The 24,716-nt window shown below is 34.5% G+C and overlaps 1 protein-coding gene across 1 annotated transcript in view; it reads right to left on the bottom strand.

Annotated features, from left to right (window-relative positions):
• Window positions 1-24,716, bottom strand: part of LOC123711916 — a 236,161-nt gene that overhangs the window by 183,632 nt on the left and 27,813 nt on the right. The window contains exon 2 of the mRNA XM_045664779.1: window positions 6,545-6,684. Coding sequence (XP_045520735.1) covers window positions 6,545-6,599 — 55 coding nt within the window. The 5' untranslated portion in view covers window positions 6,600-6,684. The remainder of the gene's footprint in view (window positions 1-6,544; window positions 6,685-24,716) is intronic.

Below are 24,716 nucleotides of genomic sequence, written 5' to 3'. Positions count from 1 at the left end.
AATTGATGTCAGAAGAACAGAACTGCATTGACTGTATAGTGTGTAGTGTATGTATTAGAGACCTGCGCTAGAAAACTAAATGTAAAAGATGGTGAGACCTAAAAGCTATACAATTCTACGGGTTTCTAAGCCCTAACACACAAATAGTGAACATATAAATAAGTTCGAGATGCCTGCACAAAGAACCCTAAGGTAACAGACGATACTTTTTCTCAAAGCTATCGATCAGGCTCACCACGTTAATAAGGGAGGAGTGGAGTCTTTGCCAAATAGAGATGAAGTTATATGATCCAATTTTCAAATTTATTTTAATATTATAAAATAATACATAAATATTACTCACACATACATAAGATTAATCTTGTAAGATGTTGTTTTTAAAATATGAGGCTTATAAACAGTGTGGTGAAAATATAAACTAGACATTTACTATTCGACGGACGTCAAAAAGATTCACTAACTGCAGTAAACATTTTTACAGCATTTAAGAGAACACAATGTATACGTACTCAGTATATAACTATACCAATACGTGTGTTGGTATAGTTATATTATTGGTGGTGGTCGGATAGTGGTCGTGCGTCTTATTCTAACGAGAATGTATATGCTCCTATTTCTCTATGCCTCCTGCTGATAAAGGACAAATCTTTGTTTTTAATTTATTTTATTATAATTAATTATTTAAGAAGCCATGTGGAACATTGTATAATGGTTGCAGCTCCTTACAAACAAAAAACTTGGCGATTAGAAGGAGTGGCAGAGAATTATTGCCAGTTCTTCTTTTCCGTTCTACGCCCTTAAAAATTAGAAGCATTTATTATGTATTTATTTTTTGACGTTCATATGTGTACATTGTGTTACCTATATGTATGAATAAATGATTTGGGCTTTGAGCTTATGTGTGGGTAAAATCGTGTTTAAACTATAGGCACTTAGGAAGTAGTTTTAAGCTTCTTGAGTCGATGTACAATAGATATTCAATTAAATATTTCCACAAGTAAATCTCTTTGAGGGACATTACAAGGGATTCCGTCTGAGAACATGTCTTTTTGAGAAAGTTCCTCGCGTATTTGTAGGCATCCAATTACGATGCACTAGTTTTATTCTGTTGTATTGCTCGCAAAACGTAACCATTACGTTTTTATGTATAATCTTTCGTCGTTAAAAGTACGATGCCAATGTGCAGAAACGTATGTTCTGTTTAGGGGTCTAAGTTCTGTCTGTTGTCTGTTTAAAAGTTTTAATTTTTCCCATCGCAGAGAACCCACGACCTAGTTAGCTAGAAAACAATTAATCCGATGGTTTTGTTAGCAGTTTTTTTAAAGTGAAACTTTATCGGCGTAAAAAAAACCGTCACATTTTTCGGTTACACGCCATCTTTTTTTTGTCCCTATCACGGTTGATTTAAAGAGATTCGAAGGCATTAATAACAAAAATTTATATTAACATTGATAGTAATAATTCTATTACAATGAATGAAATTCTGTAATAATCTAGTAGTAATAAGGTAAAATCAAATAATTGTATTGTTTGTGTTATATTATATATAATAGCGTTTTGTTAAACTTTATCTTATTTAACTTTATTTATCCAATTTCTATAAAGTTACATATAGTAGATCATTTTTCGAAAAATTAGGTCATAAAGAAGTTTCACCTCTTTACGTGTGTACACTAGTACACGCACACATTTTTTTATTAAAATTCCAGTTTTGTTCGTTTTTATTATTTTTTAATTACATAAAAAGAGTCAAATAGTTTTGTCTGTGAACCGAACAAAAGGTAAAATAAATAATGTATCTTGCCTACCCATCCCTGAGGTCTTAGGTTCGATCCCCGGCTGAGTACCAAAGGACTTTTTCTATGTGCGCATTCAACATTCGCTCGAACGATAAAGAAACACATCGTGATAAAAACATAGTTGACGGCGTGTGTCAGGCTGATCACCTACTTGTCTATTAGATTGATAAATTATCTTAAAACCGATACAGAAATCGGAGGCCCAGACCTAAAAAGGGTGTAGCGCTTCTGATTTTTTTTCTATATCCATAATCTATTACTATAAGTACTATTAGTACTAATTACTTTTATTATTTACTTACGTACTATATAGTACGTAACCGATTAAAACGGAACGCAGAATGGCAAATGAACATCTAATCGGAACGAGATTATTCAAATATGTATATCGAAATCGTCGACAAATTCGACGTGAAACATACAACTTGTCAAGAATTTACATTCAAACGATATGTACGAATGTTCGAAGACACATAATGCAATCTATGTACCTTGTTCTAACACGATACTGGGAATAAGGATATATCTGAGGGGACATATTGAGATATTGCACCTGTAGGAAGTGGGTATCCTCAACCGGATAGAGCCGGTCTCAACCGGCGCAAACTGCTTTATACTGGCGTAGTAGGTTTATTTATAGCTTGCGCACTTAGTTTGCCAGTCCGCCAGTGATTTGAATATTTTAGATGTAGTCTAGATCAAATATTTTGCCGCTGTGATTTATTAACAGGCGCATGACCGAGTTTTATACGTTTATATTTTGAACTGGTGCCGACTGCGGCGGTAGTTGGAGGGATGTCAAAAGTCACATAAATGAAAACTCTTTGTTTGAAGCTGTGTCAATTGTCATTAATCGTTTAAAACATGATTATATCATAAAATAAGGGTAGTGGGGTTGCAAGGCTAACAAAAAACTAACTTGACTTATGCAATTTATTAGCAAATTTATTAGCAATTCTTAGTGACAAAACTGTTACCCATAAAGAAGATAAGTGTAGTCAACTTATTAGGCGTAATCGGAAATGGTATTTACGAGAATGGTATTTAAAAAATCATTGGAAATATAACGATCAATGTATAAAAAACTGAACACATGGCTGGACATCAATCACCACAGATCGCCACATCATATTTACAATTCTACAGTATGTGTTACAAGTACATAACAATTATAGTGAACATAAATGTTACAAAAATTATAATAGTACACTTCTAATTTGTTTTTTTTGTAATTTTTTGCTTTACAATGCGGAATATGTACTTAAAAATGTATTTTTTAAATTGAACAGCCCAATACCGAATATATCAAGCTCTGGATAAGTAGTATTTATTATATTCGCGAAGAATTCGAATGAGAAGCGCCTCAACTCTAGGTTGGATTTTGCAGACGGAATTTGGAAAATTCTGCTGCCTATGAACCTTGGTATGAATAAATGACGACAAATAAATATAGCCTAAAGATAATGTAGCAATCTAATGGCTACATTTTTTTTTAAAATTGTAACAGTATTTGAGTTTATTCATTACAAATATTATATATGTTACATATAGCCGAACAAATTGTACTATCTTGTATTAACCGGACTCATGTAGGCCAAATAACCAAACACAAGTGGTAAAAAATTTGCCGTAAATTTAAATTTCCAAATGATTAATATAAAACTTCACCTATATTTATGTATATATAAATAAAATAAATTAATCACTGGCGTTGCAACCTTTTTAGGTCTGGGCCTCAGATTTCTGTATCTGTTGTGATCATTTGACAATCTCTAGGTGATCAGCCTCCTGTGTCTAACACACGCTGTCGATTTTTTCTGAGCTCTCCGGTCGAGCGAATGAAAATGCATACATAGAAAGTCCGTTGGTGAGTAGCCGGGGATCGAACCTATGACATCAGAGATGAGAGTCGCACGCTGAAGCCGCTAGGCCAATACTGCTGTTTTATTATACAAAAAAATTATAGCATGTTTGCTTTTCAATTAACAAAGTTAAAAAGCAATGCATACAAAACTACTTTCACTAACTCAAACTCAAAATATCTTTATCCATATAGGACAACCAACAAGGACACTAATGAACGTCAAAAAGAAGATAAATTAGTTGCAACATTTACGACCAGTTCGCAAGTCAAGGGCGTAGAGCTAGTACTAGTACTAGAGTTATTAAAAATATCTATCGAAAATATTCAGAGTTTGATTTGAATACATCGAAATTAATTAATATTTTGTTTTGGTCCTGGGAAATCTGAGGCCTAAGATTGGAATTTGGAAAATTCGCAACTTCGTTGTTGCAAGAAACCTTTATCAAAATTATTATATGTTAAATTTAATTAAAGTTACTGTGACAATACTTTCCAATCATTAGCGCAGTTGAGGTAAATTTTCAGCCGAGTGACACCATTTATATAAAAAAAACCCTCATGATTTATGCTTGGAGCTGCTCCAGTTAGCACTGAAAGTTAATCAGCTAAGAGCCTTTTTACTTCTCGGATTAAGAAACGAGTTAATTTATAGTGAAATGGAGAGGATTTTTTGTCGCTTCTCTGGTAATTAGATTCGCTTCGCCCTCGGGGAGGTGGCACCTTGGAAATATTGTTACATATCTGAATTGATATTTAGTATTTTCCCACATTATTGCTATAGGAAAATAATATGATAAATAACTTTGTAACCCGTTAAAATCACTTATCAAACGCGAGATACGTAAGATCACTATAATAAATGCTTTACATTGGATTACAAAGCAGTGTTGCCCTTATTATTTATGCTCATTTTTTTTAGTATTGAAACATTTAATTCAGTTACGAAAGTTAAAGAATGCGCTTTAGAAGATATTACAACGAAATTCCAAAAATTCTAAATAAATTTTCGAATAGCTCTTAACAATCAAATCGACCCCATGTAGAGCGTGAGGCCATTGGGATACACTGGTATAGGTCTCTATAAACAGGAATAACCGGCTTGTGAAGAAAAATAATCATTTATTAAAAATATATTACAATTACAATACGTTAAATATAATAAATTTCTTTGAATAGACTCCAAAATACATTATAAAGTAATAAATATCAAACTCTTTTTCTATTTTTATTCATTGATTCTGTATCAACGTAAACAAATGAAGAAAATGATATGAATTTATACCAATACCAATGATTTGACGATGCAATAGTGGGGTGAGGAGTATGTCAAATACACATGAAATAATTCCACGTTGAATGCGCGAGCTAGTTTATGGACTGATCTTTAAAACCTGACTAAGATTCTTTGAAAAAAAGAGAGATTCTCAGAAAAAAACTCGCTCTTAAAAGTACTATGAAGCAACACGATGTAATTAAATTAAATAATTTATAAATCGGATATCTTAAATTCATCTTCAAGTTAATTACTTCGGCTCACATTTACGTCATGTCTTTCAATATTATTTATGTCTTTATAATTTGGTATAATTAAATTATACTTAATTAATGGTTAATTGGAAAAAACATAAATCATCAGTAACTCACCCTAATCGTATAATTGCGATTAAAAAAGGCTTCAAAAAAGGCAAAATTAAATGCGAATAATTTGCTGCTGTTTCATAAAATGCGCATTTATTTATTTAATTGCATTAATTCAAGTTGCTTTTGAAATTAATCTTAAGATCCTCTCTTCTTTTTCTTACTCTTATTTACTGAAGGTCGTGTGTCTTGAAAAGCCCCAACGGATAGGTTTATTATTAATGTAACAGCAGGCAAACGGGCAGGAGGCTGACCTGATGTTAAGTGAAACCGCCCTTGGATACTCACATTGCCAGACAAGACTAGGCTTGCAAGTGCGTTGCCTGCCGTTTAAAAATTAGTGCACTCTTTAATAAAAGACCTTAACTCGAATTGGTTTGAAAATAATTTAGTGAGCAGCTGGTTCCAGATAGTAGTGGTGCGCGAAAAAAATTGCCTTAAGAAACGCTCAGTTGAGGTCGATTTGCTGCCTCTACCTTCATACCATCATCTTCAGCTTGTCTCAGTGCATTAGGGATGTTAAGACCCATAATTGTCCTGATTTGGTCAGATTCCCGGATCAGACCCATAATTGTCCTGATTTGGTCAGGTCTACCCATTGGTAGGTGATCGACACCAACTTCTCTTGCCCTCACTCTTCCCTACCATTACCATTTGGATTTACGATATGAGTTGGGAATTAATGTTATGCCAAAGGTGGCTAATCTGAATTGAGACTGGAGAGAATATAACATTAGAGTTTAATGAATAAGTTTAACTATTAATAGAACTAGCATAATTAATTACAATAAATATTAACAAAAAATTAACTTTATTTATCATAAATTGATTTGATATTCATTCTCGATATTGCTATACAACACAAGGAAATCACATTCTCTTGACTTAGAGTTCTCTACATTAAGATACATGTTTGTTACGTAACCTGTTTTTGCGAATGCATTCGCAATTACCCTCAAAGGTAATTTGTGAGATCTTATCTCACCCGAGCTCGAATCCAAAATATAATTGGTATCGTAATGAAAAATTAACGATATATTTAGTATAGGAAACTACGTAAGTATAGAATACGTGTAGTTGACAACTGACAATATAATTTGTCACGTTCGAGCTGTCAGACTGACATTCTATTGAATTTTACTTCATAAACTATTGTAAAATGTTTCCAAATGCCGTAGGCGTAGTTACATAACACTTGCTCGACTTAATTATAGTTAACATATGAAGTTAAGTTCAAACTTACCATCAATCCATCCAATAAGCAGGGATCCGATTATAAAGAGCCCAAGTGTCCCCATTGTTCACAGTTCACTTATCACATACCACTTATCTGAAACCGGTTGCCATCACAACACTACGGAATATCTCATCTTTTTCTGTCACCTGGAACAAGAAATATTAAATTACTCGTAAGCCACTGAAAATTATATGTTCATATATTTATGAAAAAAACACATAAAGATCCACAAGAATGGTACATATAAAGGGACGAATACGTTGACTACTATTGAAACAACAATGCCTAGAAAATATAACAAGTCTGGCCATAAATACTGATACAAAAAAAAACTTTTCTTTTTTTCAACTTTTTCATTATTTTGAATTTTACTTACACTTAAACTTTTTTCGATTATGCGCCATTTCACATATTTTTTCGTGTTCATTAACAAATTACAATACGAAATGGGGTGTTAAAGAAAATAGGATTGCAGTTTCACCTTGCACAAAGTGGTCGGTCATAATTCAGACACTTCAAAATACAACAACACTTCGTCTGGCTAAGACCGGAAAAGATCGGGGCGGCCGTATGCTGTTTGAACTACAAAGGCCGTTAATGCTGTTAAAGCCAATATTCGTCGAAACCCCTTTAGGAAGCAAAGAAGAAATAAAGATTCCCACTAGGACACTGTCGAGTATTATAAAACAACGCCTGAAACTCGGTGCTTATCGTCGATTTACAGGACATCAATATTTACAATTAAAGATAATCTATGTATCAAAACGCCTTCTGTTGGGATACGCAGGTGAAAAGCTCAGAATTATACTCTATACCGATGAAAAATACGTTTTAAACTCTCTGTATCTTTAATATTGAAAAGGTTAAATTAGATATTGTAGCTCCGTTGCGACACAATTGGTATTTAAGAATAATTCAACGTAGTAAAACTATTAACACGAACAAAGAGTAAGAAAAAAGCATATTGTAGAAGCAAAGTTTCCCGTTCCATATAATTGGGTGCGCAGCGTCGTTGACGCGCTACACCGTGAATGATAGATAGGCTGGGACATTGTGAGCAAGTGATATTATGAGAAAATAGCGAGCTCTATGAAAAATCGCATCACATTTTTCGCCCTTTATTCATTTGTTTTCTATTATGACGCAGATAGGGCGCCTATAGGGTTATAAGTTGTTAATAGCGCTTTGCATTCCCGAGACCTAATATGTACGTACACATTACGCTCACATACAAATCGTATTGTCCATCGTGTAATGCTTATTGTTTTAACAAATTAGGAGGAGAAGATATTGTAAACAGTTTTAAAAAAAATCTAAATTGTATTGGAATTAACTATTAAGTTTGTTATGGAAGATCGGGGATCTTCCCCAAATGTGTAAGCATTACAATAAATATCTGTATTTTATATAATGTTCTTCGTTAGTAAAACTTGAATTTTACGACGCAACTTGCCTGATTGGCTGGAAAAATTATCAAATTGAAACCGATTTTTAACTGGTTATCTAAATAACTGTGTAACATGAAATATCCAACATATCTCGTGCAGTTAAACAGGTGAAGTGGTTGAACCTGTGATTTGAACTATAATACCAGAGATTACTGTCAGATAGGAAAGCGACCAGTTTGCATGTCGGAGCCATTAGCAATACGGGCATTGGTTAATTCTACAGTTACGCTTATAGCCGCACGCGACCGTAATTTAATCGAGTTATGGCTAGGCAATTTTTATTCGATACGTCGCGAATATTTCCCGTTAACATAATTAGCGTAGCATATTTTTATTGATGACTGCGTCAGGTTTCTGAATAAGTTATTATTTTTAACCTCCCCGATGCATGTAGTGCGGGAGCTTATTTTATTTATAAATATTGTTAAGAAAACTCGCGAGGTGTCTGGTGAAGACACTTCTTCAATAATATTCCTAATACATATACTTCTGTTCCTATATATTTATATTTAGGATTGTTGCAAAAACCTTCCAATTGCGATCTAAAGCTTCTTAATATTTCCGGTGACTGTTATTCATATCTTCGTAGGTAATCAGCATTGTAAGCCATGACCATCAACTTTAGACTTTCCAAGTAGACAAGCATTACGATAATATAGCGCACCGGTTATAATCCTATATCTTGCATTCCATACATAATACTCATCATTCCAATAAAATCATCATTACAAAAACCTAATTCAAACAAAATGGTTTTTCCTTTTTTGAAATCGTTCAATGACATTATTTCATTAAGATAGTTCTTAATGAAAGCTATTGTCAACAGAAACCAAATAAATTAATTTGTGTAGTCACATGTATAGCCATGTCGAGGAATAATTATAGTTGTTCAATACCTCAGTAAACATTTTTAGTCCTTTCATTTCGTCTATATTACCTCGACTGAGCACTTAACAAAGAATCGATTCGCTCGACAATAAACCTACCGATATTGTGTCTACACAATGCGAGCCGGACGTAAAATCGGATGTAAGCCGGTCATAATGTCACGGAAAGTTAATTAAATCAACCGGTTAACCGGCTGAACGATTCCGGATTGATTGAGTTATATTAGAGTGGCGGGTAAGTGGATTTTACGTCGTAATGCCGAGAAAAAAATATCTATTCTTGATTGAGGACGAGTGTCATGGATTGTTCGAATTTCAAACTTAGGTTATAAAAACTACTTGTCAGAGCTTACGTAATAAAGTACAGGTTGTAAATTGTCAATGCGTTAAAGTCAAATAATCAGTAGTGCGTAGAATCTATCGTTGAGTTCAGACTGCAGTTAGCGCTTAGCAGTAGCTCTCTGATCGGCGCCTGCGCCGGACGTGCGCACCGACTGTGTTTAAATATTAAGTTATAATGTCGGACGACGGTAGTTACATCAATTTTGCAATTATTAATCACGTTGAATCTGCGACGTACTTGTATGCAATCATTATAATATATAATATTAATCATAATTCCAACACACATATTTAGAGCAATAAAAATTTTCTTATTCTACATAATAATAATAAAAAATTAAACGAACAGGCAGTGTACCTTTAATGTTGGCAGCATTTCCTCACTATATTGCGATACTTAATCGTTGAGCGAGGAAAGCACCAGCTCTGGGTTCACCGGTATTATCTGCCAGGCGCCAACTTAACTATTTAATTAGCGCCTGTGCAGGGTACAAGTGTCGGCCCAAGAGTAGAGAGTAGTGAGTAGAGAACTCACTAGGCAACACAATCGAAGTTGGAGGAAAGACTATTTTATTTGAGCCACTATTATTTTCCGCCTATTCTACGGAAAAAATAAATTACAATCTGTTTGTAATAAAAAAAAAACATTCGTTACTTAAATTCCAATTTCAAAAATTCGCTCCTAAAAATATTTCATCATTTCAAAGTGATCTGTGGTTTACATGTTAGAAAACAGCTCTTTATATTTCTACTAGTCTCTATGGTATAAATTGCGAAAGCAATAAGTGTCGTTACCTCGAGACAGCGGCGGCCTTAGGGGGTGGCGAACAGGGCAATAGCCCAGGGCCTTGCTCTTGCAGGGGCCTCGCGCAACAAGCCAAGCAAATTAAAAAAATATCGATATTTTAAACTATGTTTTTTAATTTAAAACTTTTGAAATTGATCCTTAATTACATACGGTACACTAAAATAATTTTAAGGTACTAATTCATTCACTCGAAAAAGAATTGAAAAATTAATCCTGTAGTTCTTGAATATCGCGCCTCGAAACACTTAAAGATCTTTTTTTTTACCCGCATAGCATCGGGAGTCGAGGCATAATGTTTCGCTCCTCTATCGCACGGGGCAATCCCGTGTTTCATTTCATACGTTGTCTCTCTCTCTCTTGTCACCTTGGAATTATTTGCTTGCAGTATGAGTTACAAAATCCTTACTGCATACTTATCTTTCAATTTTATTGTATCAGTGTCTCTTAGGGCACTGGTGCAGTGGCACGCTATCCAGGCAAGAACAGGAATCACAGCCCGAGTCTATATCTACGTCCATGGCTGCTGGAATGGAAAATCTGAATTCTCAAACTCACTCCGGTTTGTGGCCCATAACAATTACTGATGTAGACCGAACTGAGATTGTATTAAAAGGTCTAATCCGGGTTAAAGTTCATTTTAATGTCACCTTTTAATGTTTTAAAACTTAAATTTCATTTATTTGTATAACTTAAGCATTACTCCTCAAACATGACAAATACCTAAACTTAACAACAAGACCTACTTTCGCATCACATACTTTTCACGAAGGATAAAGGGCCTCGTAATGACCTGCCACCCGGAGCCTCGCAATGGGTAAGGCCACCTCTGCTTCGAGAGGTAAAAAAGAAATTCATAGAGAATATATTGTGACGATGGCAAAGTCTATGCAAGTCACATCTCTACACATTGAAAAACTAGCGACATTCGAGTCGGAGTAAATTCTATTAAGAGAACATTATGTTCATATTACGCGACTTCAAGACTTAACAAGATTCAAATTATATTAAACTGTGTCGATTTTCGTATAATGAAGAAGCTGTGTAATGCGAAGTTAACACTTACTTATATAAATGCAAGGATACTTGCATAACTTTGACGTTAAATTAGATTTAGAATAAGTACAGAAAATTTTATTATTTATATTTGCCAAAATCAAAATGATTAATCTGTTGTGCCAATATGTGGCAGTGCCACAGACCGTATGTTTCAACACTGTGCCACGCGCATCTTTGTCAATGTTCTTAGGAAATAGACTTTTTATCACGATAAATTAATTATTTGTTAAATAAGAAAAAAAACCTGCAACAATCAATTGTCACTAGACTACTTCCGTGAATCCCCTGTCAGCGTCAAAGTAACAAATGACAGTTGTAAAAAGGACGCTCGTTCAAATTGTCAATGACAAAAAGAATTCCATTTTTAAAATCGTTCCGTTTATGCTCATTTAAATCAATTAGAAGTAGAACAAAGAAAACTCAGTACTCGAGCACGCACCTAAACCCTCATTAAGGTGTTATAGGACTTGTGTTCTTTATTACCAACGGCGTAGGGTTCAATTTATTTAGTAAAAAAAGTTTAGCATGTCGCAAAAGAGACAATGGTAATGCGCTGACTGAAGAAGCCGGGCCCTTCAGTTACGAGTGACCCGAGGCGTTGATAACTCTTTGTTCGGGGCGACTGATGAACCCCTTTAACTTTACAAAGACCGTTCATATCGAATGGTTTAATGATTGTTGACGATTTCTAAGTGTTTGTGGGGTTAATAAACTTTTTATTTTCTAGCTGGCAGACGATACTTTAAACTTCAATTCTAAACCTATTGGGTCATGATAGTGGTGGAAAAAAGAAAGTCCACTATAAACGGATGCCCATGCATTAAGTGATACCACCCTCTGATAAGTCACCGTAAGAAACGCTCAGTTGTAGAACGACAGATGTCGAAGTGATACGGATGGTATTTTGTATTCTGCCTTTACGTCTGATGAACTCGGATAACATGAGCTCAAGAAGTCGCGTGGTTGGTGCGATCTACAGAACTATAGAGGGAGGGATAAGTTCTTCCTTGTTCATGAACTTTTAGAGGTATTGTAGATAGTTGGAATAGTATTTTTGTTGTATAGTATATGTGTGGGAGACATAGTACGCAATCTCTCAGCTTGGGAAATAGGTTACTCTACGACGAATCAACAAAACGAATATCTCGTTATTATGTAGCCTTTAAAGTTTTAAATTACATCAGAAGATCCTATAAAATATTCAGGCCACGTCTCCGCGAAACGGAAAGGCGACTTTTCTCCAACAAAAACACTTTCCTAGATAACTAAAATGCTGCATTTAAATCAATTTTTATGTAAACTTGGGGCAATCTTAAATCTTGGAAGCTTCCTTATTCAAGACCTCGGCTTTCTACGCGTTCTTCATTCGTAAAATAGTACTGTACGAAATAAATAATTTTAATTTAATAATTTTTGATCAATCCCAAATATTTTTTCTCGGCCGATCGTCACATTTATTAGTTGAGTCATTGTTGAGATTTACTCGGGTTACGTTAGACACATTTTTATTTTGATATATACTTTTTGTTAATTATAATTGATAATAGTTACGTCCACTATTTAAAATAATATTGTGTGCCTTTCTTCCTGGTAAGAAGATATTGTAACGAGGTATGTACTCAGGACTTATTATTCTAGTATAAGATTGTGTATCGACGGCCACCGAACCGTTCTTTGTGGTACAAGTACATTTGGGAGGTATTTTTAAAAATATTTCTTTAATGCGCATATAAATATGTAATAACGTCAACGTCTATTATATTGACGAAGAAATGTGTCTTATGTTGTAATGTATTAATTTCTGATCATTTATACTAATGGCACTACAATGGCATACCAGGGCTTCAGTTATCTGCATCAGTTCCATCATAATTTCTGTGCCTGACACACACCGTCGACTTTGTGTGGCCTTTGAGCGAGCGAGTGCTAAACGTGTCCATTGGTTCTCAGGCGAGGATCCAAAATACAACCCCAGGGACGAGAGTTGCACGTCGAAGCAACTGGGACACCACTGATTATTTAGATTGTATCAAATCTACCTTCATACACCTTCTATCAATACGAGGAACAACGACTCAATGTCATTTCAAATTCAAGTTCCTTGTGATAGAGTATGTACACTTTTTGCATAAGCTCCCTAATCCTGGGTTTGTTTGAAATTGAAAACCAACGATTACAAATTGAAAACTTAAGCGACAAAACGGCTTGTAAGTAATGTTTTATATAAAATCCAAGCAATTTTCATGTATCCGTAGGCTATGACAATTTGTATAGAACCAGCAAAGGAAATGAATTGAGTCGAGTGAGCTTGAAACATCTTAGAATAATCTCTTTCAACTGAGAGACTCTTAATCTGTCCAATAAAAGTTCAAGATGCCCGATAAAAAACATTATCGAAGCAATATTTCAAAGTAAATCGCCTGAGTCATATCTTGCCTGAAGCTGTAATGGATTGCCTCGTATCTGATAGATTTTAATTTGATGTCAATCTCGAACGGTTGTTGTATAAATCAAATTAGATTTTTTCTGAAGAGTGAAAATTTCTTCGAGCAATAAGCGTTAAGTACAGGTTAAACGTATCGTTCGGTTATGTATATTTCTTTATTCAATAAAATACATTTCACATATACAAGGAATACACAAAGAAGTGCAATATTTAATTGAAGTATCCTTGATTGATTCACAGACAAGAAAAAAAAAGAGAGTATTTGTCAACAACTGTACAACGAATGTAGTCTGTGACTACGTGAAGTTTTACAGCGACGCAAGCGAGACGGCCATTTTGAGAGACAAGACAGCGGCAGTGATGAATCACAATTAATTATAGAAGCTTTTTAAATACTATCAATATAGTTTTTATATTATGTCATTAGCTTACAAGGACATACATGCAAGGACAAAAGAATTACAACAAAGATATTTAATGGCACTTGAAAGAAGTAACATAAAAAACTATTAACATTAAAAAAGTGAGGTAGAATAGTGTTAATTTATTACAACGAACATTACAATGGTGGACATGTGTCGGTGTAATAATACAGTCAAATAATATAGTATTGGATTTTTATATAAAACATTACTTACAAGTCGTTTTGTCGCTTAAGTTTTTAATTTGTAATCGTTGGTTTTCAATTTCAAACAAACCCAGGATTAGGGAGCTTATGCAAAAAGTGTCCATACTCTTTCACAAGGAACTGAATTTGAAATGACATTGAGTCGTTGTTCCTCGTATTGATAGATGGTGTATGAAGGTAGATTTAATACAATCTAAATAATCAGTGGTGTCCCAGTTGCTTCGACGTGCAACTCTCGTCCCTGGGTTTTAAAAAAAATATTAAGATATTATGCACAAGCTTCCTTGTGACAGGAAGGCTTCGGTTTTCTTTAATGAACATGTTTTTGTGAATAGCGTTTTATGTACATAAGTTACAGTTTGATTTTGAATAACTCACTTAACATTACTTAGTTACCTTTATATAATTTGTGTGTTAGTCGACTAAATTATTAAAAGTTAGAAACGAAAATAAATAAATATCACAATTGGTTTTAAAACGATGGTAGTGATAAATAATGACTCTGTGATTGTGAATGTGTAAATGAATTAAAAAAATCAATGACGCTACAACCTGTTTAGGTCTGGGCCTCAGAATTCTGTATCTGTTTCATGATCATTTATAAATTGAATAGGCAAGTAGGTGGTCAGCCTTATGTGCCTGATGCACGCCGTCGACTCTTTGGGTCTAAGGCAAGCCGGTTTCCTCACGATGTTTTCCTTCACCGTTCGAGCTAATGTTAAATGCGCACATAGAAATAAAATCCATTGGTGCACAGCCGGGGATTGAACCTACTACCTCAGGTATGAGTATCGCACAATAAAATCACTAGACCAAAACTGTTGAATTTTCACTGAATGAAAATTCGCCTGAAACCGATGGATGAAGGAAAAATTATAATAGAGGATTACAGGACTCGTAACAATGTTTTCGGATATGGTGGCTAATGGTAGACATAAAATACAGCACAAATAAGTGTGTAAAGGTGCTTTCCCAATAACTTTAATACACCGGTAATATAGGTCCGTGTCATGCATAGGACCGAAATCTTAAGCAAGAGGGACAGGAGGCTCATCTGTTGTTAAGTGATAACGCTGCTCATGGACACTGGCACTGCCAGAAGACTCGCAAGCGATTGCTGGTATTTTAGGAATTGGCACGCTCTTTTCTTGAAGGACCCTAAGTCAAATTGGTTCGGAAATATTTCCGTGCGCAGCTGGTTTTGAAGACAATTGGTGTGATTGGGGATTTACACAACAGCACACAATCTTTCATTATATTTTATGTAGCGTCTTGTGCATCCAGAAAACTGCATGTGAGACTGATATATTTAGGGTTGTTACTGTTATTTATAATTTGTTATAAAAGGCTTCTTGTATTAAGTTTATCGAGCATAAAAGTTTTCTTGATTTGTTTATACGTAGTATTATGTTCTTATTTTAAATTTTATATTAATAAGTTTTCTATTGTTATAGTATTAAGTTATACGAATAGAAAATAAAATAAAAAAATAATAAATGAAAAGAAATATCTACTTAATCACGGCAATATTCGTTTAAAAGCAATTGTGTTCATGCAAATTGTGCATTGTATGATACCCTTAAGCGGTAATTGTGGCAACGGTATCGACCAAATGGTCTGTCATGAAGGAAATCCGATATGTATCTGTCATATTTGTCGCGATATACTTCCACCATTGTTAGCTGTGTTGGCCTAGTTCAATCCCTGACTGTACACCAATAGATTTACTATGCGCATTTAACATTCGCTCGATTGGTGAAGGAAAACATTGTGAGAAGAGCAGCTTGGCTTAGACCCTGCGTGTGTCAGGCACAGAATCACCTACTTGGCTATTAGATTGACGAATGATTCATAAATAGAGAAAGCTGAGGCCCAATCCTAAAAAGGCTGTAGCGCCACTAATTATAGTGTGTGAGATATTTCATAATTATTTTATTACCAGAGGTGCTAAAACCCTTTGTCATCTGCGTCTGTTGAATACAAACAATATTTCTTTTCTTCTGTACCTGTTTTTGGTATAAGACCCACGCGCAAGTTTTATATATGCAAACAAATGTTACTGAATATATAAAAAAACTGGTGGTCGCGACAGACGTAGTCCTGTCTAAACTATGAATATTAATTTCGAATTGGTATAATTAACTAAAAAACTATTTCAGAAACAAAGTGTTTATTATTCTAGTGCTTTATGATAAACAACATCCTTTGATTGTTTTTCTGGGGCGAATATGAATAGTTTTGATGGCATGCCGATACTGGAACAGGTAACATAACTGGTCATGTGAAAAACATAGATTTTCAAAATTAATGCCACAAACAATTAGCGACTGTAATTATTTTATATGTATTTTATCAATGTAATAACTCCGAACGAAGCATTTGTTTTAAACGATATTCAGTTTTCTTACATCCTCTCTGACGATATTTGTAGCATGCATTCTGTCAATGTTATGTCAAACGCCATAAGGTTATATGAAAAAAGTTAGAATAGTAAAACTGCATGAAAATTCACTGAAAAAATTGCTATCGTAACGAAAGTCATGACTTAACATGGGGTGGTTAAGTATTCTTAAATTTTCTAATTTTTGGCGCAATTTTCTTAATTTCTTTTATAAGAACCTTCTCTTGACAATTGCAAACAACTGACAACTACAAAAAGAATTAGCGAAATCGGTCCAGCCGTTCACGCGTGATGCCGTGACCAAGGGAAATAGGGACTCAGTTTATGTATATAGATGTATACTCAACCGCGTTTGTGATGACAGATGGGTCAAAAGGACCTTTACATGGAATGGCTTAATGGGTATAGGTAGGGCTCCCACCTGAAACCTGGGAAGATTAAATAAAAGGGATAGCGGAAAAAGATGGAATACTAACAATGATGAGAGACAAATTGAAGAATTTAGAGTAAGCCTGTAGACTCCTTCAGAGGTTGTGGATTAAATGTAAAAACTTAATGTACTCGACTACAGGCTATAAGTAACTTAGAAGATGCTAAATTCAATACACGTCGAATTATATTTTAAGACATAGACCTCGGTACTGTACCATAAAGAACGGTTCGGTGGCAATTTTATACCAAAATAATAAGTCCTGAGTACATACCTCGTTTCGATATATTTTTAGCAATAAACTTATACATAAAATATTATAAGCATTATGTGTGTGTACGCCTATTTACTTTTTTATGTGTGGCCTTGTTGGTGAGTCCAGAAATAAATATCTACATCAATGAGCTTTTTCAAAACTAGTAACAAGCAAATTTTAATTAAATAATTTTCAAGATTCGTATGTGATCCTTAGTATACATTCTCAAGAATGCGTGGTCTATGAAGAAGCTAATAAACCTAATATAGATTCTACGTTTAAATAAAACTTTTCCAAATTATATGTAAAAATACTTGCTAACCACGATAGCTCACAAGCACTCCAAACATCGCTCTGTAATAAATGTAATAATTTATGGTTTCACAATTTTATCATGTTAATTTATATTAAATTCTTTGCTTAATCGGATAAAATGAGTTACGCAACTAGATTAAAACTCATTTAATGCATAAACTAGTTTCGAATACCTTACTAAACGTCGTCAGTAAGAGCCTTTACAAAAGGTTTATACAGGTCTTGACGTGTGCCTACATGATTGATATATTGATGTTTTAATATAGATCAGTATTGTACCAACATTCGTATTAAATAGTCGTCTTGAAGAGCCTTTCATTACAATACTCAGTACCTAATATAGACACGAATTTCAAATAGGTACATCGGTGACCCCGACGTGTATGTTTGTGTAAACATCAATACATTTGTATCAATCACGTAGGCACAGACGCAAGAACTCGGTTATCATTATCTAATTATAGTAACAAAACAGTACAAGGCCAACAAAATTTGCTAAGAAACGCCGAGCAGTCAAGTATATATTGTATTTGTGCAGCAAACTGTCAATTTACTATGAAATCAGTAACAACACGTCAACTTCATACGATAGCAGGTACGCTAGATCGCATCTGAAATTGCCGGAAAGATTTATAGCGCCCCGTTTGTTAGTTTTGATTTGTTTCGTAGTAAATTCGCGAGTTTAGCCCTGCCTGTGGATAGTTCGTGTTAGACAACTTGCCAAAACTGTAGCGGGAAAATAGAAAATTCATTTTAATCTGACATGTTGTTTGTTTAAAATTTCAATTTTTCTAGCTTGACTGCAGCGATGCGGCGTACCGAGATTACGGTTTTTATACGTTTTGTGCAATCAAGTTGCGTTATTTAAGTTTTGCAGCATTTTCAATGCTAAGGATTGGCGGTACTCAAAATCGACACCTGGATAACCAATGAAATGCGTGCTGGAGTTGAGAACCGCACACCATTGCAATGTGGAACGCGTCATACATTTGTTTACCTCGGAAGCGTCATGTCTAAAACTCGAGGCAGAGAAGAAGCCCTCACGCATTGTCAAATTTGTATATGTGTATGAAACGTGGAAGTACACTAACGACATCTTGCACTGGATCCAAGTCTTCCTCGGCCGCTGTCATCGCGGTATTCTGTGTCTCCTGGCCCGAGAAGAACTTCAATGAGTAACTTTGAGAGTGCTGCTGAGACACCCCAATTATCCAATACAATTAAGCGACACAAGTAGAAATGAATAGTCCATACGCTCCGAAGTGCTTCCAATCATATCTCCAAGCAAACGCTGGAGCCCGCAAGAAAAGCGGAAGCGTGGCCGGCGTCATACAGTTGCAGATGAGCCAAAGAGAACCGGAAAGATTTGGGGCGAGATGAAATACGAGGCGAACGTGATGGAGACTTACTGCGGACCCCTCTGCGGCTATAACACATTAAGCCATGTTAGTCAAACGTAGCTAGGACCAAGCCCAAATGGTTCTATTTTATGTGTTATACCTCCCTCTGATGTTCAACTAACAGTAATATAATTTTAAAAGTTTTACAACAAACATTTTTAATTCTCCAAGTGTCATCTCAACAAGGTCCAATGCATCTAAACATCAGCTTGAATAATTCAAAGCTTCCATTCACAAAGCAAGTTTTAATTGAAAATCAGTGAGCCCTAAGCGCGGGCAAAACAGTCCGCAAATCCTAAATTAAAGTTAATACAAACTGGAGCACTTAAAGCTAAAGTCAAAAGTCCACTTAAGTTGGCGCCGAGACGGATAAAACGCGACAAGAGATATACTACCAGCTTCACTTGATATATTGCTGACTTTTCAACGTCACGACCGCGAATAACGCCGCAAATGCCTTTTTATTACCGTTCTCACACATTGTTTGCAGCGTCTAAAAGCATTGACTCGATTGAATGTAGCCTGGACCTCGTTTTATATGGAAACACTATGTTACAAACACATTTGTAGACGTATTTTCAAACACAAAGTCACCAATGGTGAGTCAAAGTTCATATCAACGGTTATTTTAATAACTTTAAAAAATCGGTTGTTTATTACATTCTTATTGACTCATGTCTTAACATTTGCTTTTTATTTTTAGTTTTCGTAAATTTAGAAGGTATTAGTTGTCATTATTTATTTTAACGTTTAATTTTTTTTTTGTATTATTACATTTTTATCATTCCCACTTTTGCTTGGAAGAGGTCGCTTGGTATCGATAAGGCCGCCTATTTAATAAATTGGAGATTATATTGATAAATTGGTTTAATTACAGTTATCAATATATTTCTCTCGTGTTTATTATATTTATTTAGTTTATATGAATTAGACTTTAACAGTCTAAAAGTAAACGTAACAATACATTATTTCAGAAGTTCGTTACGAAAGATCGTACTGTGTAAAGCCGATAAACATGTATTTGCGTAACGACAACAACTTGATACGCCCTCTTCTACTATATTCTCTTTTTTCGCAGCGTAAAGTCGCAGTTTTTCTATGCCCTTAAAGTCACTTGAAAGTCTACTTATTTCCAAAAAATAATCGGAAAATATTAAAGTGTTATAACATTGAATGGCTATTCAACGCGCGTTAGCTGGTTAAAAATAACTTTAACAAAGTGCTACTATTGCCAAAATGTGAATTTAAAAATATAATTACCCTCTCAGCGAGATTTGAGAAGTCAGGTAGACAAATGGTAGTCGTGGACATAGACAAATTAATCTTGAAAGCCAGTTCATTTTTCATATTCCTAGAATAAACCAGGATCTTAACGACATTTTCCGCAGAACTTGAGTCGTTTGGACTAACCTAATGCTTTTCCTTTATATATTTTCCTGTGTTTATTTTCTTTATTTTACCCTTGGGCTTGCCTTAGAACAGCAGAGAAGAGTAGTTTTAATGTTTATAATATAACAAAGTCAAAATCATTTATTCATATAGGTAACACAATAAAAGAAAATCGTATTAAATGCTTCTAACTGCTAGTTCTCAAATCAAGAGCGAAGAGAGGAAGAGAAGAACTGGCAATAAACACAATATTTAATCGCCAATTTTTTTGTTTTACGCAATATTTGTCAGGAGCTGCAACCATTACACCATGTTCCATGTGGCTTCTTAAGTATTAGTAATAAAAAAAACCAAGATTTGTCCTTTATCAGCAGGAGGCGTGGTGAAATAGGAGCACGCACTTACATTCTCGTGGGAACAACACGCAAATTATAGTCGAAATAACTAACAATTCGGGAATGCCATATTTATATAATATATCTTCTGTTAGCAGTGCTCTTCTAGGGGCTTGAGCATGTGCCTCTCAACCGTAAGGTGTTGAACAACGTATGTGCTGCAATGGACTTTTAAGATATACCAACCCCTATAAGATTGTAGCGGGTTTTTTTATATACACAAAAAATTAGAAGCTATTATTAGGGTAAACTTAAAAAAATGGGAACCTTTTTGTAATGATAACAAATGTAGCAAATAGAACATAGTCAACAAATTCCAATCACCCTAAACATTTTTAAAAATAACTGTCTAATGGTTTTATTTACACTCATCTGTCTCTTTCCATCACAGCGTAAACACCATTTGACAGAAAGAAACAATAGTTTAGTCTACAAAGTCGATAAAGATACCCATGACTTAGATTTTATATACTGCTATTGATAACATTCGGCAATTCCCAATGCAATACGTAGGAGTATAATGAGAGTGTTTATCGCGTCCCCGCTGTTCCAAATAAATTAGGTGACAACCTTGTTTGTAAGTTGAACGGAAGTAATAATTCTAAATTAGCTTCTAGCGACAATTAGCCGCCTGCATAGGGTTACCCAATAGTAGATTCTGCTTCGGTTTTAGTACTATTCACATGCGAATATGTGTTAAAGAGCTTAAAATATCAACTATCATAATAATTTAAGCCAATACAAATTGGAGAAGAACTTTTTATTTTGATTCATTGAATAATGTTTTCAAAGGAGCCAAGGCCAATGTAATAGATGTGAGAATATGTTTGTGCCTCATTTGTAGTCTCAATAGGACGTGACTTTCCACTTTTATTATGAAGTTCCGTACGCCCCATTGTCTCTGCGTCTGAGCAATGGGGCGTACGAAGAAACTATTTGCTATAAGATTTGTTCATTCCAATTTTTTCAATTAAATTTCGGTATTTGAATACAGAGCTGTGTTGGCCTTAGTGCCTTCAGTGTGCGAGTCTCAGGTCTCAGTCGTAGGTTCGATCTCCGGCTATGCACCAATGGACTTTCTATGTGCACCTTTAACACTCGCTCATACAGTGAAGAAAATCATCGTGAGGAAACCGGCTTGCTTCAGACCCAAAACGTCGACGGTGTGTGTTTGGCATAGAAAGCTGATCACCTACTTGCCTATTATCATGAAGTAGATACATAAATCCCATACCTTAAAGGTTGTAGTACCATTGAATTGTTTATTTTATTTGACCACTCGACCAATAAATATTCCAAAAGTATTGTTATAATATTAAAAATTCAAAAACTTTGTTAAGCCCTCAACATTGGACGGAAACACTTTTCATTCTAAAGAAATAGAGTTGGCAAACTTTTAATTAATTGTACAAGCGAGTTGACGTAGTTTTAGTTTTTTTCTCGTTCATAAATATTTATAAACCTCCAGTATGAGGCATAAACTTGGAAGTAAGAGGTTCCCTTTGGTATTTAAATTGGAATTGGTTCTTGGAAGGATATACTTTGATCTAATGACATATTAAAACGAATAATTCTTTATTCATAACAATAAATTTATTTTATTACTTATTTTTATTTCTATTGCGTCGAAGCTATGGCCAGATAGATTTTAGTGTAATCTGTTGAAATATAAGTATTTAAGAGTAGATTGAAACGTTCACTTCCTACATTGCCGCGAACTAAAAAAAAAAAAAACTAATTGCAATTTGTTTAAAACTCCACTTAAATAATTAATATTTATCTACTGTATTATAATATCATTATATGAATATAATAAACGATTATTATACATTTGGTTTTATAATAATAATAAATAAAACAACTTTTCTCCTTACAATAATATACATTCCTCAACAGAGTTAATCTCAAAATAATGATAGCGACAATTACGGGCCACTGTCATATTAATAAACATTTCTTTGTCCTAGGCGCGACATACAGTCCGTTGTGCAGAGGCTGTTACAGCACAGAGGAAGCAGTCCATATAGTCCTGGAATACGTGGCTGTGGCTTCACAACGAATAGAAATTCTTGGAGCAGTGAGCTCGCAAAGCGAAGTGCCAATTGCCTGCAAACTTCTGAGCTCCTGGAAGGAGGTAGGCTGTCATAATTAGCCAGAACTTTACGATGCTCGGACCAAATGAGCGTGTGTGTGCGGAAATTGAGTCATACATACATATTGTATACATTACTCGCGTAAACATTGCAAACAAATATGTTCGATATGCGCATTAAATGGAAAATATTGCCAATATGTTCGTATATATAAAATTAGTGATAAATCTATGTTAGATTAGATATGCAAGGCTACTTTGGAAGGGGTTGGATGAGAGCCAGGCGGCTAACCCTCAGGTAAGCCGCAGATAACATACGCTCATTCGACCGCTCGAGTTACGTGAAAATGTAATTCTTAATTTTATGGAGAGATTTTCACAGTACTTTCACGTGTCCGTTTGGTATTTTAAGCCTTTGTAGTGTGAATTTTTTAATTGTCTAAAGCTGGTAGAATGGTATAATCTTTGTTATTGGACGAATGGCGTTACAGTTCGTACTTTAGTTTCGTTCTTAATCTACATTGTATATTTAAATAGGTAATTAGTAAGAAAATACTTTTTAAACGGATTGAAGCCATGTATTATTATTAAAAATTATCAACTTTGGAGCAATAAATACAGATAACACAACTTTCTCTGCAGCTGTGATACTTTTGACATTCAACACCTTTTGTCTTCAGTCACCGTGACCACGCACGCTGAAAAGTACGCGAAACGTCGGAAAAAAAATTAAAATTATGTAAATAATTATGAGTTTTTAATAATAATACATATCTTCAACCCGTTTAAAAAGTGCTTTCTTAATGTTTATAAGCTATGTTAACAAAAGACAATACTAGGTAATTACTAGTCAAAACTAAAGTTTGTAGTTGAAAGTGTAATTTTACTTATTTTTTGTAAAATAAATGTTTTTTTTTGTGTAATAAGGCAAACGGGCAGGAGGCTCACCTCATGCTAAGTGATACCGGCGACCATGTACACTCACATTGACAGAAGGCTCGCAAGTGTGTTGACGGCCTTTCAAGAATTAGTACGCTCTTGAAGGACCTTACGTCGAAGATACTTCTGTAGGTAGCACATAGTTGTCGTCAGCGGACGGTAGATGTCGCGGTGATACGTGTTCTGCCTGGAAAGCCGATGCTTTATTTTCTAATTACATACTACTAGAAACATATAACCCACTTCAAACTTAAATATATTAAAACAACAAACTTCACATGTCTAACTGAAAAATATTACCGGAAATTCCTTTATTCAGTCGGACTGTAGATCGTTTTTTCGCACCATTACCGTTTTTCATCGAACGCTGCTAAGCTGATTATCGGAGGGTCAAACGCGCGATTCTGAACATTACTGAAAATTTAATTAGAGTGCAGTGTGCATTCGATTTTGTAACTGTATTTTCATCTTTTAAATCTAGTGATGAATTGAATATTACATTTAAATTATTCACGAAATGTTTTTTTATCACTAAAGCTTATATTTAAAATTCTATATACGCGAATAAATTATAATGTATATTATAATAGTTCAGAGAAAAAAATACCCGTAGAGTATACAGAATTCTACTATTATTATTTTCTTAATAGACCAGTATGTGCTCTGCTTTCTGTACCTTGACACACGTCAACAATTTCTTAAGTCTTCTGTATCCACCTAACCTACGTCCTCAGCGATGACAGTGGCACGATCAAGTTGTTATCTTGCTTAATAGTTTAAGAGGTGTTGTATCCATATTTTAATACTATGAATTTATATAGAGTACGTGAAATTTTATATTTATTCTATTTAATTAAATATTTTTTCTCATATGTAATATTTAATATGTAAACCTCGTACTCTTTTATATTTGCCCATATCAACCCACCCATAAATCAGTTCACAA

The sequence above is a fragment of the Pieris brassicae genome, chromosome 7, assembly GCF_905147105.1.
Source record: "Pieris brassicae chromosome 7, ilPieBrab1.1, whole genome shotgun sequence".
NCBI classification, from domain to species: domain Eukaryota; kingdom Metazoa; phylum Arthropoda; class Insecta; order Lepidoptera; family Pieridae; genus Pieris; species Pieris brassicae.
This window is presented reverse-complemented; position numbering and strand designations above follow the sequence as displayed.